This window comes from Anas platyrhynchos, chromosome Z, assembly GCF_047663525.1.
Source record: "Anas platyrhynchos isolate ZD024472 breed Pekin duck chromosome Z, IASCAAS_PekinDuck_T2T, whole genome shotgun sequence".
Lineage (NCBI taxonomy): Eukaryota > Metazoa > Chordata > Aves > Anseriformes > Anatidae > Anas > Anas platyrhynchos.
This window is the reverse complement of record NC_092621.1, coordinates 27,223,168-27,247,809: the sequence shown is the minus strand read 5'-3', so window position 1 is coordinate 27,247,809 and position 24,642 is coordinate 27,223,168. Positions and strand designations below refer to the sequence as shown.

The 24,642-nt window shown below is 46.2% G+C and overlaps 2 protein-coding genes across 2 annotated transcripts; one reads left to right on the top strand and one right to left on the bottom strand.

The window, feature by feature from the left end:
• Positions 1-3,418: 3,418 nt before the first annotated feature.
• On the bottom strand, positions 3,419-5,615 carry FOXD1 (forkhead box D1). Its single transcript, XM_038171092.2, has one exon. The coding sequence runs from the start codon at positions 5,070-5,072 to the stop codon at positions 3,714-3,716; it is 1,359 nt and encodes a 452-aa protein (XP_038027020.2). The 5' UTR covers positions 5,073-5,615; the 3' UTR covers positions 3,419-3,713.
• Positions 5,616-14,271: 8,656 nt separating this feature from the next.
• Positions 14,272-20,442, top strand: BTF3 (basic transcription factor 3). Its single transcript, XM_027446669.3, has 6 exons — positions 14,272-14,405; positions 14,554-14,622; positions 16,779-16,892; positions 17,092-17,293; positions 19,760-19,816; positions 20,352-20,442. Exons 2-6 carry the CDS (start codon positions 14,554-14,556, stop codon positions 20,396-20,398), a joined length of 489 nt encoding a protein of 162 aa, XP_027302470.1. The 5' UTR covers positions 14,272-14,405; the 3' UTR covers positions 20,399-20,442.
• The last annotated feature ends 4,200 nt before the right edge of the window (positions 20,443-24,642 follow it).

Here is a 24,642-nt window from a genome sequence, read left to right as displayed (position 1 = left end):
AAACCAGCCTGCAGCCGCCTCGGAGCACCCCCCTGTTGCCTGGGGGTGCATCTCGCTGCAGCAGAAAAATGACCAGGAGCGAATGACCCAAAAGAGCTGCTGCTGGGGATGCTGTAGGGCCGAGGAGCATTGTAGGGGGGGGCCCGGGGCTCGGCCAGGCTCCCGGTGCCGGAGGAGCCGTGGGGATGTCGGCCCCCTCTGCGCCCCGCGGGGGGAGCGCTCCGCCGGGCAGGGAGCAGTGTGCGGACGTGCAAAGTAATCAGCTCCGAAACGGGGGAGGGAAGGGGAAATTTCTTTCATAGGGGATGTGGGAAGGGACCTAACGCAGTCCCGCTTGAGAGAAACGTTATACAAGACGGCTGAGAAGAAATAATTAAAGAAAAACTAATTAAAAATATATAAATCACCCAACAGAAACAAAGAAATATGTAGAAGGAAACGTTTCTGGATAGAGACACTGTGTGTGGCATAAAAAGCGATTGAATACATAAGGGCTTCATTAAATTCCCAATAGATAACATTTGGCTAAATCTATCCCTAGATTAAAACTCTGCATAATAGCTCCATAAACTAAAAAGTTTCTTTTTGTGTGGTCCTTCTGGAGGAACTGATTGAAACATTAGCCCCCATATAGAGCAATCCCCTCCCGATTCAGCTCCAGTAATTCGTCTCTCAGCCCTACGGGGATATGATGAGAAAAGGAGACGGGTTAATGAATCCACACTTTGTAGCTGGAAAGAGGAGGAGGAGAAGGAGGAGGAGGAGGAGGCGACACCATCATGTTTGTCCCACCAGTTTGTTTATTAGGGCCCAGCCTATTTTGGAGGAATTGTTCCACCGGGATCCGTCCCTGCGAGGACCGCACGTCCCCTCTGTCCCCCTGGAAAGCCGGAGGGACACCGCGGGTACCAGGGGGTGTCCGCGGCCCGGCACACCGGAGGGCTGCGGCACCTGCTGCGGCGCGGCACCGGCACCGCCGGGCAGGGCGGCCGAGGCCGGGCGGCTTCCCGGAGACCCGGGGGAAAACAAGTGCTGGGGGCTGCCCTCGCCGCCACAGCTCAGTCCCCCGACCCCTTTCCTCGGCCCTCGAGAAATGAAGCCGCGGCAGTTTTTGCAAGCCCTTCTGCCGGCAAGGCTGCCGCTTCGCCCCCAGCTCCCAGGCTAAGGCCCCGTGCGCGCACGGCATAAAAATAAGGAAGGAACGAGGGGCCTAGAGGTCTCGTTGCCACACATATATATATGTACACACCTTTGGACCCGGCTTGCCAATCCCGGGGAAGCACGGCCGCAATCCCACCGCCCGAGCTATTTAGCTGGGGGCCAGGGTCGGGGCCGAATCCGACCTGGGCGCACGGGGCATCATCCCCGGCTCGCAGGGGTTCGCGAGGAAGCCAGCGAGGGGATCTGGAGCCTGCTTTCTCCGTGTGCCGCCCTTCGCCAGGGCTCTCACAGCCTCTTTGCCCCGAGCCGCTGCGGGAGCGGCCAAAAAGCAGACCGACCGCGGGCAGCCCCCCGCCGCTGCCTTTTCCCTCTCCAGACTCCCCCCTCTCAGTTTGAGCCGCAAGCCCGGGGGACGCCCGAGCAGGGCTCGGCATCCCCAGAGCCCCCTCGGCCAGCCCCGGTGGGGGCGCAGGCCCGGAGATGGGGAGTGAATGGTTCCCTAGAGAACAACGCTGATTTCTGCCCAGGGTGCAGGTCCGCGGAGCCTCGGGGTTCTCTTCCCTTCTGGTCTAAAAACTAAACAGGACGGTACGTACTTGTCCTCTAAGGGACCTGGGACACCCAAAGAGGCCCTCCAGCTACATGCTGCAAATAAAGCCCAGCAGAGATCATACGTCCAGTCTTTCCGCTTTCTGAAAACCACTGTTTTAACCCTACATTGATACCAACAAAACTGAAAACCATCATTTTTCTGTCCACGAGGAATCTGAAAACTAAGGCGACGAGGTACTTCGAGACGTAAAAGTCTCGACCATATAGACTTTCCTTCCCCACACCGAAGAGCACTAAAAGACTTCTCTCCCTTTTTTCTTTTTTTTTTTTTTATTTTTTTTCCTTTCCTTTCCTTTTTTTTTTTTTTTTTTTTTTTTTGTTTTACGAAAATTCACGTAATTTATCCCACAATCTACTGAATTCTATAAATACAGCCTCACTCGAAGAACGCCCTCCTGATCTGGAGAGCTGGCGTTCCGAGCCCACCGCAAGCCTCACCATGCCTGCTCTAAAAACGTTCGATCCTCTTTTCACGCCTAAGCTCGAAATATTTGAGGCGGACTTTTTAGGTTAAAAAATAATTTTAGACTATGACATAAATATTTGTTGATCTTATGCGTGAGAAAGTGAGAGTTCAAAACCAAAAAAAAGCTTCCTGACGCCGTTGGTTTCAGACACCTACATCTCCTGACTTCAACAGCTCTTGCGTTTAATCAGCTCATCACTAAAGTATATTCCAATGCTCTTTTTATATTATGTGTAAAAGTAGAAACACATGTCCGTACTATCGTCATAGAAATTTAAGAGGTTAGGACAAATCTCTGAAGTTCTGTACATGCCCCTTATTACTATTTTCCGTTGGGCCTATACGATTGCAAACTGTGGTGCAGATTTAGAATTCTCCCAGAAGTATAAAAATGGTTTAAAACAGTGTTTATAATCAATCCCCTGGTTGGTACTTTGCAGGACTAGGCTTTAATCCTACTAGAAAGACCTATTACTATTTATTCCCTCTTTTGTTCTTGCTCGCACTATCTTTCTTTTTTTCTTTCTTTCATTTCTTTACTTTTTTTTTTTTTTTTTTCACTCTCTGCTAGGACTAGCGATGGCTTGACTGTGAAGATCATATTTATATCTTCATCACGGTCAAGTCCAGTCATAATACATTTCAAACGGTAAATTTCCTTGAGTGTTGTGATATGAATCCCGAGGAAAAATATATCGATGCCCCAGAGAAGGGAGAAGTATTAAGGACGAAAGGGTCCGAAGCCAACTGTGTGGCAGAGCTCCTTTTGTATTTTGGTTTGGTTCTTTTTTTTTTTTTTTTGAAAATTAAAAATTTTATTTTTGAAAATGTGTAAAAATTTTACATTAAAATGGTACAATAATACTTGCCAGTAATTTTTAACAATATTCCTTGTAAAGAATACGCATAAAGTACAAAATAAAAACTCCGTAAGTCTATTATAATACAAAACACAGGTTAAAATAAGAAATGATAATCTTGACTTTCTTCTGTGTAAACATGTTAATCTTTTCTTTTCTCTTATAAAAGTACATGAGACAAGTGTACTAAAATGAAAAAGTATTGCTTTGCTGTCCTCCCTCAAGCCTTTTCCTTTTCCTGTAAATTACTGTTTGTAAGCTCCTAGACCTGAGAATCTCTGAACTTTGACGGTTTAGAGACGTTATTTATTATTATTTCTTTTCTTTCTTTTTTTTTTTTTTTTTTTTCAAGGAGTAGCGAGTAACTTCCCAACAGCATGACCGTCCGCCCATGCAGCATATCGACCTGGCTGTGCATTAGGGCAGGTCCTGGGCGGCCCAGCGGCCGCGGAGGACGACCCTCGATCCCCATCGCTCACAAAACCCGCGCAAAAACCCGCGCAAAGCCCCGCGCAAAGCCCCGCGGCTCCGCTCCTCGCCGCGTCCGCCGGGCGTCCGAGAGGCGAAGCAAAGAGATAACCCCGGATCCTACCTTCGGAAAGACTCCGAAACCCTTAACAGTTAGAGATGCGGCCCGCGAAGCCGGGGGCGGCGGGCAGGGGGGCGGCGGGGGACAGGCCTCCGCCGGCGCTGCCCAGCGGGCGGGACAGCCCCGGTGCCGCGGCCGACTGCGAGGCGCAGCTGCTACCGGCACCGGAGCCGGGTCCCGGTCCCGGTCCGGGTCCGGGTCCCGGTGCGGGTCCGCCCCCGATGATGCTCTCGATGGAGAAGGGCGAGCGGGCCACGGCCGCGCCGCTGCCGGGCTTGGCGGCGTGCAGCGAGGCCGCCAGCGCCGGGCCCAGCGGGTGCGCGTAGCCGAAGGGCGTCCGTGCCAGCTCCGCCGCCGGCAGCAAGGGGCCCGGCGGGGCGGCGGCGGCGGCGGCGGCGGCGGCGGCGGCGGGGGGCTGCCGGGGCGGCGGGGAGGGGTGGTGGAAGGCGAAGAGGGCGGAGTGCGGGTGGTAGGGCTGGAGCTGGAGGCCGTAGCCGCAGCCGTAGGGTCCGTAGGCGCAGGGCGGCTGCTGCGGGGGCTGGGGAGGGGGCTGCGGGAGGAAGGCGGCGGGGTCCACGGCGCGCAGCAGCAGCTCGGGGGCCGGGAGCTGCTGCCGCTTGAAGCGCTTTCGGCGGCGCAGGAAGCTCCCGTTGTCGAACATGTCGGCGGACTCGGGGTCCAGCGTCCAGTAGTTGCCCTTGCCCGGGTTGCCGGGCTCGCGGGGGATCTTGACGAAGCAGTCGTTGAGGGAGAGGTTGTGGCGGATGCTGTTCTGCCAGGCGGGGAACTTCTCCCGGTAGTAGGGGAAGCGGCCGCTGATGAACTCGCAGATCTCGCTCAGCGTCAGCCGCTTCTTGGGGCTCTGCAGGATGGCCATGGTGATGAGGGCGATGTACGAGTAGGGCGGCTTCACCAGGCTGTTCTTGCCGCCGCCGCCGCCTGCCCCGCCGCCGCCGCCGCCGCCTCCGCCGCCCGCCCCGCCGCCGCCCGCCGCCGCCGCCTTCTGCGGGCCGCCCCGGGAGGGGGGCCGCGATCCGCCGGGGCCGTCCCCGCCGCCCGCCCCGCCGCCGCCGCCGCCGCCGCCTCCTCCTCCTCCTCCTCCTCCTCCTCCTCCTCCTCCGCCGCCGCCGCGCACGGGCGACCGCGGCAGCAGGGCGTCGTCGTGGAGGTCGCCCACATCCTCCTCGTCCTCTTCCTCCTCCTCCTCCTCCTCCTCGTCCTCGGCGTACGAGCGGCGGCGGCGGCGGTGGCGGTGGCGGCGGCGGCGGCGGCGGCGGGGCTGCGGCTCGTCGTCGTCCTCCTCGTCGTCCTCCTCGCCCACCACATCGATGTCGGTCTCCTCAGCCAGCGCCGACGCCTCGGACATCTCCGAGCTCAGGGTCATGGCGCGGCGGCGGGGCAGCCCCGCATCGGCGGCGGCCGGCGCGGAGCGGCGGGCGGGTGGCCGCGCTCCCCACCGCTGCCGCTGCCGCTGCCGCCGCCGCCGCCAGGCCCCCGCTCCGCTCCGCCGAGAGCCGCCCCAACGCCGCCGCCGCCGCCGCCGCCGCCGCCTCCTCCCGGTGCGGGCGGCCCGCTCCGAGCCGCGCCGGCCCCCAGCGCCGCCGCCGCCGCCGCGCCGCGAGAGCGCTGCCGCCGCCCGCTCGGTGGCGGCGGTGGCGGCGGCGGGCGGTCCGGGTTTTGTTGCGGGGTATTTTGGGGCTGCTTTGGGGATTCCTGCCCCCTCCCTTCCCCTCCCCTCTTTGGGGGGCTGTTGTTTTTGCTCGGGGATGGGGTTTAGGGGGCGGGGGGGGCCGTGCCGCCGCGCCTGCAAGCCGGGTCCCCCCTTCTTTCTGCTCACCTCAGCCCCCAGACATTAATGGATGTGGGGCAGGAGGGAGCGCGCCTAGTCCTGGGAGGAGGAGAGGGGAGCGGGGAGGAGGGAGAGAGGGAGGGAGGGAGGGAGGGAGGGAGAGAGGAGGAGGCTGGCGAGGAGGGAGGGAGGGAAGAAGGGAGGGAGGGAAAGAGGGAGGGCGGAGGGGGGCGGCTCGCCGGGCCCGAGGAAAGACGGTGAGGAGGCTGGGGCCGAGTCCCAAAGAGGGCGGCCTTCCTCCCCGCCTTATAGCGAGGGGGCCATCACATGGCTCCCGGCGTCAATGCGGCCCCGGGCCCCCCCTCGGGGCGCCTCGTCGCCCAGCCCCGGCCGGGAGGGGCTGAGCCGGTCCGCGGGCGGTCTGCAGTGGAAAAGGGGGGAAATACAGACATCTACCCCCCACCTTAAAAAAAAAAAAAAAAAAAAAAAAAAGTTGGTCCCAAAGTGCTGGAGCATCTTTGCAGGATCCGTGCCGGGAGCTAGGCACTTTCCTGCGCTGCCCTCGGGGACCGGGTCCTGTTCCCGTGGGAAGGAGGAAAAACGCCTTTTCGCCCAGATTTCAGCACCGCTGTGGGGAGGCGGCGTGGGGCCGGCCAGAGGAGGGGGCTGCGGGAAAGCCCTGCTGCCGGTGAGGCTGCCTCTGGGGAGCTGAGGTGTGCAGTGCCTTGGCGAGAAGGGGCGTCGGGCGGCACGTGTCTCAAAGCTCTCTAAAATAAAGTTTTCTACCCTAATCAGTGTCCCCGTGTCCCCCACCCCAAATGAAGGAGACGGTGAGCTAACAAACTCCAGATACAGTGTTCCGTCCACGGGATGGTTTTCGAAACTTCTCTGCACGCTCCTTCCTCTTCCTCCTCCACAGCTCAATTTATTTAAGAATTGAATCAAATATCTCTAGACACCGACCTCGCAAACTCTCGGACAACCGTCTCCAAAGCACACCACTAATCTCGTAGTTTATTTGTAAAGCTATTGTTTTTAAGGGGAGAGAAGCAGATCCCCCCATTATGGGAAACACTAACAGAGAATTAGTTTTACCTCTTTCTTATGCAAAGGAAAACAATCCACCGGCCTTTAAATTGCCAATTCTGCTTTGAGCGCTGGGGTGACAACCCAAAGAAAGTGACACAAAGAACTGCTTCCCAATTAAGTCCCACTTGTCCCAGTTTCAGGTGATATATGACGCAAGGACAGCAGAAGAGAGGAGAGACCGTTTCCTCGACGGCTCGCAGGAGACAATATATAAATAAATAAAAATCTTGGTTATAAATGTGATCAGCGGGGTCTTAGAAAGAAACATCTTGAAAATTCACACCAGTCCTAGGTCTGTCAGAGAAACCCACAACTGAAATCCGATTAGAACCGGAGCAGCGCTAAAGTATTTCGCGCTCCGAAATAAATCGTTGGACCGGTGCCTAGCGTCCTCACTTCTCCAATCTCACTTCTAAAACAACTGAAACACATCATTTTCTTGAAACGCGTTGTCTACATATTGTGCTAATTCAAAGCTTCAAGTCACCCTGTTTCAAACCCAGTTTCATGGATTTAAAGCATAATCCTTTCTACTATTTCCAAATAATCCTATTCACATTTTGTTCGCTAGTAAGACGCCGGCAGGAGAATGCCACCAGAAGTTTTAAAAGAGAGGGGAAAAAAAAATAAAAAAAAAGGGGGGGGGGGAGCGGAAAAAGAACCTCCAAAGCCGGTAGTGTAGTATTGACTATTATTTTTTTCTCTTGGGAAGACTGATAACATCACACGGGATTAACAGATAATTGAAAGTAAAATGACATTCTGGATTAGCTTTAGGGTCCTAGGGCAAGTTACTGGAAAGAATGCAGAAAGAGAACTTTTTGTCCTTGAGAGAGGTTTTTCCTCTGAACGGAGAGTTACCATTTTTACTTTTGGCTTTTTGTTGTTGTTGTTGTTGTTGTTCTTTTTATTCTTGCTCATCTCCTGGTGTCTGGGTAGAAAGAAGGAAAAAGGAGAAAGAGAGAAGGAAAGAGAGAATGAAAGAAAGGGAGAAAGGGAGAAAGAGAGAGAGAGAGGGGAGAGAAGGAGAGAAGGAGAGAAAGAGAGAGAAGGAAAGAAAGAAGGAAAGAAGGAAAGAGAGGAAAAGGAAAATGAAACGAAGAAAGGGAAAGAAAGGGAAAGAAAGGAAGGAAGGAAGGAAGGAAGGAAGGAAGGAAGGAAGGAAGGAAGGAAGGAAGGAAGGAAGGAAGGAAGGAAGGAAGGAAGGAAGGAAGGAAGGAAGGAAGGAAGGAAGGAAGGAAGGAAGGAAGGAAGGAAGGAAGGAAGGAAGGAAAGAAGGAAGGAAGGAAGGAAGGAAGGAAGAAGAGAAGAGAAGAGAAGAGAAGAGAAGAGAAGAGAAGAGAAGAGAAGAGAAGAGAAGAGAAGAGAAGAGAAGAGAAGAGAAGAGAAGAGAAGAGAAGAGAAGAGAAGAGAAGAGAAGAGAAGAGAAGAGAAGAGAAGAGAAGAGAAGAGAAGAGAAGAGAAGAGAAGAGAAGAGAAGAGAAGAGAAGAGAAGAGAAGAGAAGAGAAGAGAAGAGAAGAGAAGAGAAGAGAAGAGAAGAGAAGAGAAGAGAAGAGAAGAGAAGCAATCCCTCAAGCTTTAAATGGGAAGAATGGAGTGAAGGGATGCATAGGGCGGACCGCTGCAGCAGCAACGCCGAAGCCGGAGCCGGACCTGCCTGCCATCTCCTGCTGGAGCCGGAGTTGCCGGGCGGGTGACACGGACGGCTGTGGCAGCGCCGCTTTCCCGCAGCACCGCGGGCACTCCGGGTCCTCCTGGACGTGTCCTGCGGGAGCGGCGGGGCCCTCGGGGGGCTTGGGGACCCCCTGGCAGGCTGGGTCAGTGTTGTCAGCGCTCTCCCGTCCCCGCGGGGGAGCCGAGGGGTGGCTGTCAGCCGCGGGGCGGACAGCTAAGACCTGGTGTCCCCGCGGTCCCCGCACGTCGCGACTTTCTCGTGGTGCTGTCGGAGCGGCTTCTCCCACTTGTTCCCCACCTAACCTAGCAGGTGCTTTCGGGCAAGGGAAAGAAAGGACAGAGGAAGGCTGGCGAACAGCGGCGGCTCTTCGACGGGCGGCGGCGGACGCCTTTCTCTACCGGAGCTCTCCGCCCGCTGTCCCCGCTCCTTGTCCTGTCCCTGTCCCATCGCAGGGGACAGGAGCGGCCCCGGCTCCGCTCCGCTGCGGGCGGTGCTCTCGGCGGGCGGGGGATGCCACCTACCGGCGGGGAGCGACGGGCAGAGGCTGCTCCGGGATGCGGGGAGCCCTGGCGCAAGACGCCCCGCTCGGGGACTGGCGAGACCCGTAGGAACAGCAGCATTTTGGGGCGACCCGAACCCCTTCCCTCCGGAAAGGGGCCGTGAGATCCGCTCCCGCAAAGGCTGCCCGGAGCCCTGCAGCCCGCACCGGTGGTCCCGGTTGTGAACGAGGAAACACGAAACGCACCCAAAACTGCAGCGGTACGGAGCCGGGATGTGAGTGACGCGCGTGAGGACAGCGTCTTTGTTGTTACTTCGGTTTATTAATATTCGTTTTTAATAATAATAAAAAAAAAGTAAGCAAAATATTTATTGTATTTATTGAATATAAATAAATAAATAAATAAAACATACATTCAATTCCTACATGCTTATACGGAGCACTCTGCATTTTATCAGTGCATTTTATCATGTATGGAATCAAACTGCTTGGGTGATCTCTTCAAGCAGTCTGGGTGGCTCCTGCTCTTTAGCTGAACTGGTGCCTGCCCCTGCTCCCCCGGTTACCCAGCACCAGGGCTCCTGCAGGGCAGCAAGGATGGGAGCTTCAGAGATCCCCCCGGCCATGTATTGGGGCACCTTCATGCAGCCAGGCTGGGCCATGCCAGGTTTTCTGGTGCAGCAGGGTGCCAGATCCTTGTAGAGCACCACATGGGCAGTGTGCATCCCTGGGTGATTTGCTGAGCATTTGGATATGTGCAGGTGAGCCCACACAGCCTGGAGAAAGAGAGGTAGAGCTTGGCCACCCACTACGCCTCCTGGCTGAAGAGCCTGGCCTGGGCCTGCTGCACCTTGAGAAACTGCAGCTCCAAATGTGAAGCTTTTTTGGCATATCCTTGTACCTCTCCAAACCCAGATCTAAGTTTTTCCTGCAGAAAACTTAGGAACTTTCCATTTATTGAAATAAAACAATTTCCTGGAAAAAAGTGCAGTTTCTATTGATGTAAATCCCCGGGGCAAAGTTTGGACTTAATTCTGTGTGTCTTGCATCCTGGAAAGAAAATATCTTCCACCAATGATGCTACAACTGGACAGTGTGTCTGACAGATACCATTGCAGCAATAACTGTGGCTTCCATTGCCCACAGTGACCAGCAGCTTAGCCCCACGATTTTATTTATTTATTTTTTTTTTTGCACATTTATCTCCCTCCTTCCATGCTGGCTTAGTGCTGTGTGGTTCTGGGGGAAGACAACTTTATCCTTAAGCATCCTGCAAAGGCCAAGATTATAAACTGGGTCTGTGCGATCAGGCCAAAAAGCATTGCATTGCACCTGAAAAGCTGAAGAAGGCAGAAGTAAATTGTGGGGCTTCCTGCCACACTGACTGCTGAAAAAGAGTTTGTCACTCTTGGAGAGGACCCTACCACCAGTGACATTTTTTTTTCCTTTTGTTTTGTTTTGTTTTCTTTGCTCTCTAATTCTTGCATGGCAAGTACTTCTGCTATGATATACGAAATTCAGTTCCCGTAAGGCTCTTTTGGGCCTTTACTTCCTGCAAAATTTGACTACAGTTTCTCAGGACACATCTGCTCTTCTGGTTTAACAGAACACAAAAGGAGTTTATAGGTTTATATTAAGTTAGATATAGCACCCGTCTAGCACCAGAAGTTGTACTCAGCACCAGCCAGTATCTGATGCTTATGGAAGAATACAGAAACAAGACAAGTGTGTAAAATTGTTTCATAGCCACCAGAAATCTAGGCATCAGGATTTATTTTAAGCCAAAGATAACACTTGAATGTAATAGCTTTTGATGGATTTTTCTACTGTGTATATGTCCAAACACTTTCTGAAATCATGTACATTTACACCACTGAACTTGTTCTGCAGTGAAATGTTCCCTAGCTTTAACCACAAGTGGTATGAAGTGTCTCTTTTTGTTTGCTTTAAGTCAGTTACCTGCTCTTTTAATCCAATGTTTTTTCATTTTCTTACTACAAGAGGCAATGAACATTTTTTTTTAACAATTCTCTGACATGCTTTACATAATCAGTGAGATCTTTGCTGTAAACAGGTTCTGGCAAATTAAGAGAAAGATCCAAAAATTAATGCATCAGATATTTCACATATTTTCCATTTAATTCTGTAGCAATGCAAGTAAGCCCTGAAGGAGCATGGATCCTTTCGTAAGAGCAGTGAATACTGGCAGGTATGCTCTTCTTCCACTTATAAATCCTTAAGGATTATCTATACTGTGGTGGCAGATAGAGGAGATTGATTTTCTGCTTAAACCAAGGGGGTGGTGTGCTTCTGCCAGAGCTTGAGCAGAATTAACAGCTAGCTGCTGCAGAAGGAGGAACGTTCTTGCCCCCCTCCAGCCTCTCCTTCTCTGGCCACCTGCTTCCATTATTTACCTCCTGCCGAGCACCACACTGACCCAAGAGGCCAGGAAAGCCAAAAGCAAAACTCAGAATGAATCACAGCCATGCAGCTGCCAAGACATCAGCAAGATGGTCACATCAAAGGCGGTATGTTGAGAATTGTGTATCTGAAAGTGCAATAAATTTAGCTCTGATTCATCCTGGGTTAAATGTGCCACCCTTGGGTGCAGCTACTCTGTTTTTAGATCAGGCCTTAACAACCTTTATTTTTATCTGTTCTCCAGCAAGATCATCATTGTGACTATACCACAAAAGCCTAACATGAAACCTATTCTAGGCAAGATTTTGCCGGTCTGATTAACACCAACTTCACTGTTTGAACCATGCATGGTGAAGGCAGGGATTCTTCATGCAGCACTTCTCCGACTATTCTCTAGACTGCCTCTGCAGGGTGTTATACACAGAGAGACAGCCCATGGCTCACAAAAGGCTTGTTATGTGGCTTGAAGGCCAGGTATTTGGGGTTGCTGATTTTGAGCTGCAGGCATGGTGAAAAAAGGACACTGCCTGATGAGGAGCTCTATCTCTACCTAGATATTGAAGTCTTTTGTGGGTATTTACGTACATTCAACAACACTTGATACAACACTGTAATATTTGAGATAGAAAAAACACTCTACTTTAGCTCAATCTTCCTGAGCTGCCATTTGGTGTTTATATCTTTGGTATCTCTTCACAATTTATGAATTTGTAATTTATGAATTATATCAAGACTTTCTGAGACGTATCTTTTTCCATTCATATCACTAGTAACACTGTTGATGTACCATGTACTTCGGCTTTCTTGAGTGCTGAGTACAGCTTTATTTTGAACAAACACTTTCCAAGAGACTTTGAATATCAGGCAGATTTCTTTTTGCCTGAAAACATATTGAATACATGCTCTTTATGTTCATAGACAATCAGGACAAATACTACTTCATTTTAGCCTGATCAGTTTTGTTTATGACTTCTGATTCATTTCCTGAATAAAATACTAAATTAACACCTCTTCTCAATATACCCTGTTATTATTAACACAGGACTGTCCATGTCTTTCAGGACAGCTTTTCCCCTGTTACCTTGACCACAACTTTTGCCTTTCTTTTGCCTTTAGCTTTTGCATAATTCATGAGACAACTTTCATGAGCAACCATTTCACTGTCTTTTCCCATTCCCATGCTTCTGTGCAGCTAACGAACTTTTCTTCAGTAATTGATGCTCTCTGCTGATTTTAAGACCCTAAGTTTCAACCCTTTTTCAGGTCTCATAACATGCTGCCAGAGTTCAGGCTCTGTTTCAGTACTATGGGCTTTGGATCTGTTTGACTTCTCAACAGAAGTTGTTCAGCTACAAGTAAATCCAGGTTTAAGTTTATGTTTCTCATTATGCAATTACACAAAAAGGAACGGAGAAAACAAGCCAGTGCTATTTTAGCATACTAAAATACTTTTTCTCTGATGCAAAGTTTATTTTCTGAAGGTCTGGTGTTTGTTCCAGGAAATGTAACCAAATCTAACAGAATTTCTTGAACTGCAGTTCTTGAACTGCTTCACTTGATTCCTGATATAACTCAGTGATGTGGTTTTCAGCATAATTTGTCTTTGAAATCTCACATGAGGGAATATGAGATCATACCTCCAGCCCAGTTAATCCTAGGCTGACAGCTGGAACCACACTTTCTACATCTTCTATCTTGGAATAATCTTTCTGTGATTCATTTTCACTTCAGTCTTTTAGCCTATTAATACATTTCACGTGTTTTTAATCATCAATTGGCCTGGAAATTCTGAAAACTTTCTTATATATTGATGGCAGACTGTGATAAATCTGAAGCTGTAGTATTGAAGTATTTACTGCTTTTACTTTTAATAGCCTGCAGTGACTCTTTTTTTTTCCCCCCTTTTCTTATTTTTATCTTGTCTATGTTCCTATTTGTTGCAGCTACATTGCCAATTTAATCTTGCAATAAATTAATGAATTCATAAGCTATAATATGGGCTTTTTCTCATTCATCTTCGAGCAAACTTGTTCACTGTTCCAATGTGGAGATATGCTGGACCGGATTTCAGCATTCCCTTCCCACAGCTGTTTGATTGTCCTCGAATTTTCAGAGGTGACAGAAATTTGGTGGGAGGCACAGCTTGCACTTCAGCAGAACCTTGTCAGTGCTGTTTGGTGACCGTTCATCGCCACTAGATGGAGTCGAGCCGTGTTTATTATTCATTCTCACTAATTACAAAAGTAATTGGTTTGCTCTTTTAACAGCGAGCAAAGTCTTCTGTGCCAGGCAACTTGCTTACAAATTAATAGCTCTGTTGTAGTGAAGAGATATCGTTAGAGCACAACAAAGCCAAAGCACAGCCTGGACATGATGCTGGGGCTTACTTTGATGGGAACCTTAGTATTAATGAATACAGAAGGATATATTTATTAACACAGTCTTACGGAAACAAGAGCAAGGGGGATAGTTTCCTGAGGATATTCCAAAGCAGGACTGGTATAAAAGTCATTAAAACACATGGTGAGATTGTGTGATCTGTGGTATTTCTGCTGATGCCAGGAGGCCCACGGGGTATGGTTGCAGTGGTGACAGGGGCAGGTCTGCAGAGCAGTTTGTCTTCTCTATTGCATTGGTCCTTCATATGGCCGGACCTGTACCCCAAGGTGCGGCACAGGACTGAGCCCCCTGAATGCTGCAGAGCCTGGTTGGACCATGAGGAGCCCAGAGAGAGGTGTGGTGGGCAGGTTGGGCTTGGTGCTTAGGGACATGGCTCAGTGGGTGACTTGGCAGTAGGGTGGTGGTTGGACCGGGTGGTCTTGGAGGTCTTTTCCAACCTTAGTGGTTGTATGGGGAAACACGGTCATGGGAGGAATGAAAGTATGACATGTGCGTGTTTGGTGGGTTGGTTTTATTGATAAAATAAATGGTCTGAGAAGTGGGAGGGGTTTGAAGGGAAGGGAAGGGAAGGGAAGAAGGGAAGGGAAGGGAAGGGAAGGGAAGGGAAGGGAAGGGAAGGGAAGGGAAGGGAAGGGAAGGGAAGGGAAGGGCAGCGCGGAGCAGGCCCCGCCTGCCGCCCCCTCCCCGCCTCCCTTTAGGGCGCCCCCCGGCGGCCCGGCGGCAGCGGCGGCGGTTGCGCATGCGCGGCCGTCCCGCCCCCCTCCCTTCCGGCCGCCATCTCGCTCCCCGCCGCGTGCTGAGCCCCGCGCCCCGCTCCGGCAGCGCCGCCACCGCCCCGGGAAGGTGACGGGGGGCGGGGGGGGGACGGGGCTCGGGGGGGCTCAGGGGGGCACAGGGGGCACGGGGGGGGCTGCGGGGGTACGTGAGGGGTACGTGAGGGGGACCTGAGGGGGCACCCGGTGTCTGACGGGCGGTGCGGTTGGTTCCGCAGATGAAAGAAACGATCATGAACCAGGAGAAGCTCGCCAAGCTGCAGGCCCAAGTGCGCATCGGCGGCAAGGTAGGCGGGGGGGGGGGCGGGGGACGTTTTTGGGGGAAAACTGGGGGTTTCTGGGTGCGTTACCAACGTGTGAGTGGAAGGTGTAGAGTGCTTGGAGGGTGATTTTTGTGTTGCCATGGCATCTGACAAAATGCACCTCTCTGGTTAGCTACAGCCTGAAGATTTAAAAAAAAAAAAAAAAAAAAAACAAACTTCCTTGACCATAGTTTTAATGGCGAACGTTTTAATACAGCTCAAGTTTTTAATTTGTGAGTAATCCACTCATCCCCGAGCAAACACGCTCCTCTTGGGTCAGCGTGTCTCGGGATAAGAGAGGTGCCTCGGAATAAAAACTCCTCAGCAGGGCTCCCACTGACAGCTCCCTGTGACTTTCGTTGCGGTTTTGGCCTTTGGGGATTCTGGGGATTTGGGCGGCCTTAAATCAGGGTGAAATTGGTATTAACTGGCGTGGTGATCCTGCATGCTCTTTATCTGGATTGCTTGTTAAGCAGAGAACTGCTGAATCGGTGGTTGTGTGTGTGTTGAGTACAGATGCATCCAACGCTGGCCATTTAAGAATATGCATTCATGCTGCAGCTCTTACAGCCGTAGTCAATACAGGTGTTTTACACCTTTATAGGTGTTTTTTACCTTTATAGAGGACTGGCAGATGTGTAGTATTTTACCCATGGCCTACTGTATCCATTCTTTCCAGTACAGAGGTAGAGGGCTGTGAACAGCATGTCTCAGCATGATTGGGGCAGAATTTGCTTACTAAAAACATGTAATCTTTAGAAGTTTAAATCTATGGAGATTAAAGCAGCAGATGTTCATTGAAATTCAGGCTGTGTGAAGTTTGATATCTGTGCTTAATACTGGTAAATGTTGGGGGGGGGGGGGGGAGGGGCACATGTTCCTACATAACCTTTACTTCAAGATGTGATTTTTCAAAGTTGACTGAGAGGGTTTTTGTCCAGAGTGACTAATTCTTGTGGCTCGGTTACTAGGTAGTCAAGGTACTAAAATGAAACACTTTATCTTACTCAGAAATTTTTGAATTGCTGTGTGCAGCAGAGCAGATCACTAACTTGACAGTAGCAGGAAAGGAACATCACACTTCTAGACAAAAGGCTAAACTTCTGAGCTGTAATCCTCCAAGTTTTAGTTTCATGTGAATTTGTCAGTTGACGTTTTTGTAAAGATTTTAGCATCTAGCCAGTTTCTTAACTTCAGCCTCTTCACACTTAAAAGATACTGCAACCGTTTATTTATGCAGCAAGGCAGCACTGCATTTTCATGTTGTTACTATGTAGAACATAGGAAGCTGAAGTAGGAAGACTTAGTTTCACATGTTCCTAGCCATTTCTACCTTGGATTTTACTGAAGCTGTATGATTGTTCCAGCAAGTATTAGAATGACACTTTTCTTCTATTAGAATGACACTTTTATTCTTTTTCATAGGTATAAATGTCTTCTAATATGGGACAGTTATTTCCCTGGAGAAGCTTACAACTCTGTTTGTTGGGGAACTAAAGCTTTGTTTTTCTTTCTGAACAGAGGTGGTCTGAAATACTATGTGCAAGTATTTTTAAAAACATGTATTTATAAATATTTTGGCAAAATGAAAGTGTTCTTTAAATACGTATATGTAGGTCCATCAGATGAAGATGTGTATCTGGAATAAAAATTGAATTTTGGTCTGTTCTCATTCATACTCTCCTATGAGTGAGAAAATAATAATATATCGATAACTCGGTGTTCTCTGACTTCATGAAATTTTGGCTACAACTTGAGAACAGTGATCTAAAGATACCTTGAAAACAACTGAAGTCTGTACGCAGCCTTCAGTTTTAGGCCAGTGACAACAGATCATGATCAGCGTGCAGTTCTTCTCTTCTAAGTAGGATGCTGCAGAATCCCTATCAGAATTGTAAAGTTTCTCTGGCGATTTGTTTCCTAAAACATCACACTTCTCACAAGCATTTGGAGGTTGCATTATAGCAAGGGAGGGATTGCAGCAGTACAGTTGGAGAGGTGGAGTTGTGGACTGTAACACAGAAGTGGAACTTGATGTATGAAATTTGATTTGTAGATGGCTAATGAGTAATTATGTGGCCCTGGGGATTAGGGTTTATGAAGAATTGTTTCAACATTAATTTACATTTTTTTTTTGCAAGGGTACTGCCCGCAGAAAGAAGAAGGTTGTCCACAGAACAGCCACGGCAGATGATAAGAAACTTCAGTTTTCTTTGAAGAAACTGGGAGTGAACAATATTTCTGGTATTGAAGAGGTAATTCCTTCAAATGAAAAAGCACTTTTCAGTACAGATATGTTAAATGTCCCTTGCCAATTTAATTTTAATGCATTTTAAACCTGTCTGTAAATCATCAGTAACTCCTCATTGAGCTTTAGAAAATGCAGCTGGTTTCTAGTTAAATTGAAAAACCACACTAAACTTCTTGAAATAATGTTTGTTTGTTTTCTTGCAGGTAAATATGTTTACCAACCAAGGAACAGTCATTCACTTCAATAACCCTAAAGTTCAGGCATCTCTGGCTGCTAACACTTTCACTATCACTGGCCATGCTGAGACAAAACAGCTGACAGAAATGCTTCCTAGCATCTTAAATCAGCTTGGAGCTGACAGTCTGACCAGCCTGAGGAGATTGGCAGAAGCCTTGCCCAAGCAACGTAAGTTGAAACTTGAATGCATTCCATGCTGGCAGCTGACATGGACTTATTTATACAGCTGCAGTGAATTTCGGTGCACTCTTATTGTCTGCAAGCATATTATGACATAAAGAAGTAGAGCTCTTAGATTTTATTTATAGCTCAATTCCAGCAAAGAGCATAACCAAATAAAGCAGAGGCATTTGTTTCTCAGTGTATCTTGCAGCTGGTCTAGGACTAGAAAGCTGCAGCAAGACTTGATTTTGTGGTTTCCTTCCTGATGTGGCTACCATATTTTGACATACCTATCTCTTTAAAGCTAGATAGATCAATGACCATGGAAGGCTTTAAAAATATAAACTTCAAATGTTTATTTTGATGCATTGAATGGAAATACAAGTGGAGTGGAGGGACTGAAGTACAGACATGTTGCTTTTGCTTTGTACTGTCATAGGTGTGGTGAAGGTATTTCTTTTTGCATGGGCTTTCTGGTAGCTAAGAGGGAATTACACAATACTCACAAGAAAATACGTTGTAATTTGTGTGTGTAGAGTAGTTTAGGACTGGCATGAGCATTAAGCTACATATACCAACTTCTATTCCAGCCTTAAATTGGTAAAACAACTTGAACATCTGTTCCCGTGGGTTGTCTGGGAAAAGCAGAGGAAGGACTTAAGTGTGGTATTTGAAAAAGGTGATGCTGTCAGAGCTTGAGAGTTGGTAGTGTAAGACAGGCTTGTTGACCCTGTGTCCATATAGGGTCTTTCTGTGTCTTCTCAAACATATTAAGTCTGTTGCTTATAGAATGTGGAACATTGTAAACAGAAAATGCAAGAAGCTTATGATGTCCAGTTGCTGATATTAATGGACTTGATTGTTGCATTTATTTCTGTGTTTTGCTGCAAGCAAAGACAGCCTCTCTTTCCATTCCTCAAGTCGATACTGATTCACTCCAGTCTATTTCCCAGCAAAAAATAAAAAATTAAATTGTGCCACAAGTAGTCTTCAAGAGGAAATAAACCACTTATTTCCCCATGAAGCTCAGTTCCCTCCTTTGTAACGTTCTTTCTGTGGCTTCTTTGTGGTAGTAGTAGGACTCAAAAGAAGGAGAATCCGAAAGTCTTAAACTGATCCACTAAAGATTTGCTTCTCATAACAAGATGGGTATATTCTGCACAAGCTAAATTGGACAGTTTTAATAGTGGAGAAGCTTGTTAAAAGTGCTTGCTTTGCATGATCTGGTAAAAGGTAGTTTATTTCTGCTTTGGGTGGATGCCAGGGTAGTTGCACAAAACTTTCCATTCAGTATTGTCTGCTGGGGTTGGAAACCTGACATCAAAGAGTAAAGCATGTGCAGTGATCCCATTTGCAGGTGTTGAAGTGAACTTGGTTTGGTCTTGGGGATGAAAAGAAATTGCAGACAGTTCAGGAGGAAATAAAAGTTTGCTTTTGAAATGGATTACTTAACACTAAGGATGTACTCAAGCTATAATAGCTTTCTGCTGTTAAAAACAAAAGGATGATTAGCAGTGACCTTGTTACAAGCCCCTTCCAAGTAAATTTTACGTATTCACCTACTTACGTAGAAATGAGGGTACAGTAGTTTTGGTCATCTGGTATAAACTTGTCTTTTTCTTCATGCTTTTTTTTTTTTAAATCAGAAGGGTTAATTAGGAAAAAATGAAGTAGTGAAGAGTTTGATACAACTTAGCCTAGGTAGCACAGCTAAGAATAGCAGTAAAGGCAGTGGCACGAGCACCCAGGGACCTGAAATGCCTATTCTTAGCATTCTGCAACTGGAGTTTGAGAGATACTCATTGGTCTGCTTCAGTGGGCATGGTTAAGTCTCAGCAGCTCTGGCAAATATAATGAGAATAATAAAGATTCTGAATCATCAGAGAAGTGGACCAGAGCATGTGGTTACCTCAAACAAGTAAGGGTAAAATGGTGCATCTGGTTCCATATTCCTCTAATTTTTCCAGAGAACTGTAGTGTTTTTGTGTCTCTAGTCATCTGCATGTGCCTGCAGCTTCATAATTACACTATTGTTTTTCTTGAATGTCTTAAGATCATACGAAGGACTCAGATCTGTCCTTTTGCATGGAAATTGTTGATGTCATGAAATAGGTAAACTTTGAGAACTACTGAGTAGTCGGTGAACGAAGATGCTTTCAAGAGAAATTGGTAGAATAAGTCTTCGTGTCGCTGGAAATGACTACCATGCAAGGCACTCAATACATTTAGGTAAAAGTTGGTGTCAAGTAAACTATCATCTCTTTGAGCATGATCAGTAACAAAGGGAATGGTAACTTCTTAGGCTAGTTGTAGGTTTTTTTATTCAGCAGGGAAACTGTATAGAGCATTACAGCTTAACTTACACTCTTTTATAACGTTTAAAAATAAATAAGCAGAAAGCAGAACAACTTTGTAACTAGGGTGCTTATGGTGAGCTAGAATAACACTTTTTAAACTACTTGCTCTTTGCAGCTGTGGATGGAAAAGCACCACTTGCTACTGGTGAAGATGATGATGATGAAGTTCCAGGTAAGAACAAACATGAAACTGAGAAAAAGGAAGTGAGTTTTGCTGAGAGACAACTTATGTACCATAACATTTGGCCAAGGACAGTAGGATATTGACTGATTACTCTGTTTCATAATTCCTGTGGACAGGTTATTTCATTATTTTCAGATACCGTGCTAGATTAGATGAATAATTGGTTTGGGATAGCATTTTTGTCCTGTGCAGGAGTAATAGCTATGGCTGAGATAATTATTTAATCTTCAGTAAAAAGGCTGGGAGAGAACTACCTTTCCCGTATCACTTTGTTTAGTTGTGGGTACAAGTGAAGTTAAATGATTTTAGAATTGTGCTTTATAATGAACCACCTAAAACTTAGTTCTTAAGCAAGAAAATGAAGTCTGAAAAGCTCTTATGTTATTTGACTTGTGTTCTATAAGCTGTTGTTTGTTTTTTTTTAACCTCATAAGCACTTGATATGAAGTAGAACTTCAGAAAAAATACATTTGGCAAAGCAGAAGTGGTTCAAACTCTAATTTTGGTGTTTTTCTTTCTCCAGATCTTGTTGAAAACTTTGATGAAGCATCAAAGAATGAGGCAAACTGAACTAACTGTCACTTTCCGAATAAAGTTAAAACTTGAAAAAGCTACATGGAGCTGCTATTTTCTATTTTGACTGCTCTTGTTTGACTTCATTTTCTGATGATCTCAAGATCTATAATATTTGGAAACTCCTTCAACCTGCAGCTCCTTCTAGTTATTGCTTGTACACAATATTATTTTTGTGGCCTGGTTGAACAAACCTATGCTTTGAAATAGGATTGCTAATGAATCTATGCCTAGATACATTTTTGAGTAACTTGTATACAAGCAAAAACCTCATCTTTAATGAACTTTGGCATACAATAAAAAAAATACAAAATAAAATTTCTGGTCTGGCTTCTTGTCAGAAAAGCAGGAAAAGAATTATCTGTAAGTATTAAACTGTTATAAGAGGGCTTGTTTTTCTGCAGAGCATCTTCTTCATGGTGTTAGAAAAGTGGGTTCTAAAAATTTCTGTGCTTAAATTAGCATTTTGGACTTAAACAGAGATTCTTAAATAGTGCTTCTCTGGGTTCCAGAGAATGAGGTTTGTTTCTTGGTTATAAGGAAAAGTTCTTTAATTCCAGTATAACCTTTGCATAGATATTGCCCCCAGGAGTGAGGGTTCAACTTTACATTTGGGAGTCTTTGATGTTAATGATAGATCAGGTAACTTCTATAACAAAAACTAAGCTTCGGATAGAGGTTAGTGGTTGAGTGCTCTAAGGTTGTCTCTTTAGAGCAAATATTGCTGGAGGAGAAATTCATCCTGTCTTGTGCAGGATAAAATGCAGGACAAATTTTTTCATAAGAGATAGCCACAGCATCAAGTTTGCATTTTGCCTGAGAAAGGGTGGGGATGTCTGACTTGCCGAACATGTTTAGCGTGGTGTAAGTCAGCTATTGGGAAAGAGTGGAGGAACTTGTTCAAGCCATGCCGCTCTCTCAAATGGTTTGAACTGAGAGCAGTTGGATGCGAGCATGACACAGCTGGGTTAACAACAAAACACTTCCAGTTTACTTGTCTCAGTTTGCAAATAATTTATCAGTAATTTACACTTTGTTTAGAATTAATCCAAATGAGAAAGTGCATTAATTGAATTAATACTTGCCATGTGACATCTGTGGAAGTATGGGTGGTAGGTACACTCCCAATCAGGAAATACTGGTGTATCTTAAACATTCCTAAATGGTGACTAAAGACCAAGACTTAGTCAAAGTGTGTTCTTGTTTATAACAGACTCTAAATGGAATTAGTTTTCTTGATAATACTAATCTTAATGTCTCACACTGAAGTACTCAGCCCTGGACTGAATGTTGTCATTATTTCCTCTCAGTAAGGAGTTTAGTTATAGTCTTCCTAGTCTGTCATTAATTGCCAGAATCTGAAAATAGCTGTGTTAATGGTTCTCATTAGATTGAACTTATATGTAAGCATATTGTAATTGTGCCATTGGGGACTCCTGTGTATTCTTACTCAACAAAAACAGTTTCATATCTCCATTTCACATATCTTGCTTGCATTTCTATTGCCATTTTTCTTTGTCTTTCTCTTGAAACAGAGGTCTGTTTGTTCTCATAGCTTTTTTCAGGTAAAAACTTGTTCTAGTTCTGTCATGTTAAGCTTTGTAACAGCTAGATTCCAATGCAGTAGTGAGCATTACTGAAATTCTTCAATTTAGCAATGAATTTTCAGAAACATCATCATAATATATTCATAATATTGTCTTAAACTTATACCTTAAAGGCTCTCCTGTAGTCTAGAAATTAGTATCTTCCAATAGAAAAGCAATTCATTTTAGAAGATAGCTTAATACATAGTTTTACTGTGTGTGTGCATATATAAAAACAAACTTTGTATAATGGTTTTTAAAAGCGTTATTTTTAAAAGTCTACAGGATAGCGCTTGAGTTATTACAGGTTGCTTTTTTTTTTGGTTTTGTGAAGTTGAGGTGTGGTGTCTCCTAGGAAGTGTTCCAGTGAGAATTTCTTGTAGTCAGTAGCACACGTTTAAGAAACATGACCAAGAAAGATCTCTTGAGCTGTTTTAAAATGTCCACAACTTAGTAAGTCAGATACTGAAATCAATACCTGAGTAGTGTATTGCTTGCTGGTGGCGCAAGGAGTTCTTGCAGTTCACCCTTACTTCTGTGAAGTTTAGTGATGAGTGTTTTGAGTGTGGAAAATAATACAAATATTTAGCCTCTTCTAAAATGATTTCCTTCTACCTCTGCTTCATCAGTGTCAAATTTAGTATAAAGGTAAAAAACAAACAAACACCTTTTTGCCTGTGACTTGGCTGCTTGTTGTAACTCCTGGGTGTTGTACATCACACGGCTGTACACGACCTTACCCATACTAAAAACTGAAGTGGCACATTATAAGAGAGTATTGAGCACTGTGGGACAGGAAAGTTTTAAAGAAGAAATTGATTAAGCCTGCTAAGCTTTGCAGTTGTTCTCAAGAAAGCTTGTCCACAGTGTGGGAGAAGAAACTGAAAAACCTAGGTGTATGTTGGAGCCCATTAATATGTGCCAGTGGTACTCAGTCAAGGAAAACAATGTAATCAAACAAGGGATTAGTGAAAAATAAGTGTATTAGGTGTTATATGTGGGAGGTGAATGGGGAAAGTTTGTATTTTTCAAGGCTGGGGGAAAAATAATTGTGCTTGAGGAACCGGAATGTGGAAACTGATCATCCTATTTGTGAGAATGGATTCAAAGATGTAAAATTAGTGTTAATATTCAGTGCAGATCAAAGAACCAAAGGTAGACAGGGAAGTCCATATTGATGTTGATTAGGTTACAGCCTTAAATAATTGGCAAGTTGGTGGCATCTGTTTAGAAAGAGAGATTTTAAGCTTGGTGTTTCACAACCCTGACAAGTACTCTAGCAAGTCTCGGGCTTACAGAAACGTATGAAACGTGGCTCCTCGTTTTCCAAACCTAGTTTTCATCCCTCCTCAGATCCATAGTTTCTGTTGCATCCAGCACTTCGTGAGAGTTCATGAAAATGTTTTCCTTTTGATGTGATTGTTGAAATATCCTAACCTAGAGCAGACCAAGACCAGACCAGATGCTGGAATGAAGTATTTTTACAGAAATGGATCTTTCAGTGCAGCTGAATCAAGCTTACTTCATGGAGCTGAACATTGCATAGCATGAGGGAGTATCATGATTAGTTTGACTGTGAGTCAACCTCGAGAACTTTAAAGTGGGTGTATGTAGAAGCTTTGAGAGCCAGGGGTATAATTATTTCTGTGTATTCCAATTGACTGTACACTGTGGTCTCATGGTAGTAAAAGCTATTTGCATTCTCATCGTGAAAGTTTTCAACTGACCTCTTAATATTCTGCCTTCTGTCAGTTCATACATAGGTTATTTTAGTAGAGAAATGTTAATAGAAGAGAGTTTATGTAATACTGTACTGTCTTGCTATAATTTTTGTTTGCTTGTTTTCTTGAAAGAAATAGATTTAACAGGTGCAGCTTGTATATTGTCTTTATGTTGCAGTAGAAGTATTCTGGCAATGAAAAAGCCGTCCTAGCAAAGTTTGTGTAGTGCAAGTAACACTATATATATATTGATAATACTTCTACAGGAGGGTCACTGTCCAGCCTTCCGCGTTACTAATGCATCCAAACAAATCACTGGTTAATTAGCAGTGTAAGCAGTAATCAATGGTCATGCAATGCACAGTGATTTTGCTTCTGATATCCAATAACCAACATTTGCAACACTGAGGGACTTGATGTGATGTACAGGATACTGGGAGATACTAATGGACATTTCTGCTGCACTTGAAATCCTGATTCTGCACTTCTGTTGAATTGAGTGAGTAATACTGATTTTGTTTGGTTGGTTGTTTTAGGTACTGAAAAATGTTGATTTGGGTAGTGCTCTGCTCTCCCACTTAGAAGAAAACTGAAGTTGAGTTTAACAGGTTTTGTTTTTTTCTGGTTAGAAACATATACAATTGTTTATGGTGTTGCCCCTGAGCTAATAACATCTAGTGGGCTTAAACAGGAATCTAAAAAAAAAAAAAAAAAATCAGCCACATACATCTAAGTCTCCTGCTGAAAAAACAGTATGCAACTTGTGCCAAAGCTTGTGCTCAGCGCAGTGGTGTGGTTTTAAAATGATGCAATGAGATAAAGCTTTTAAATGCAAGGTTTGAAGGTGTTTAAAGCACCTACTGAAACATGGGGAAGTCTAGGTTTAAGCCACGGGCCCAGGAACTGCAGCTAGTCCTGCTATGCATCTTTCCTC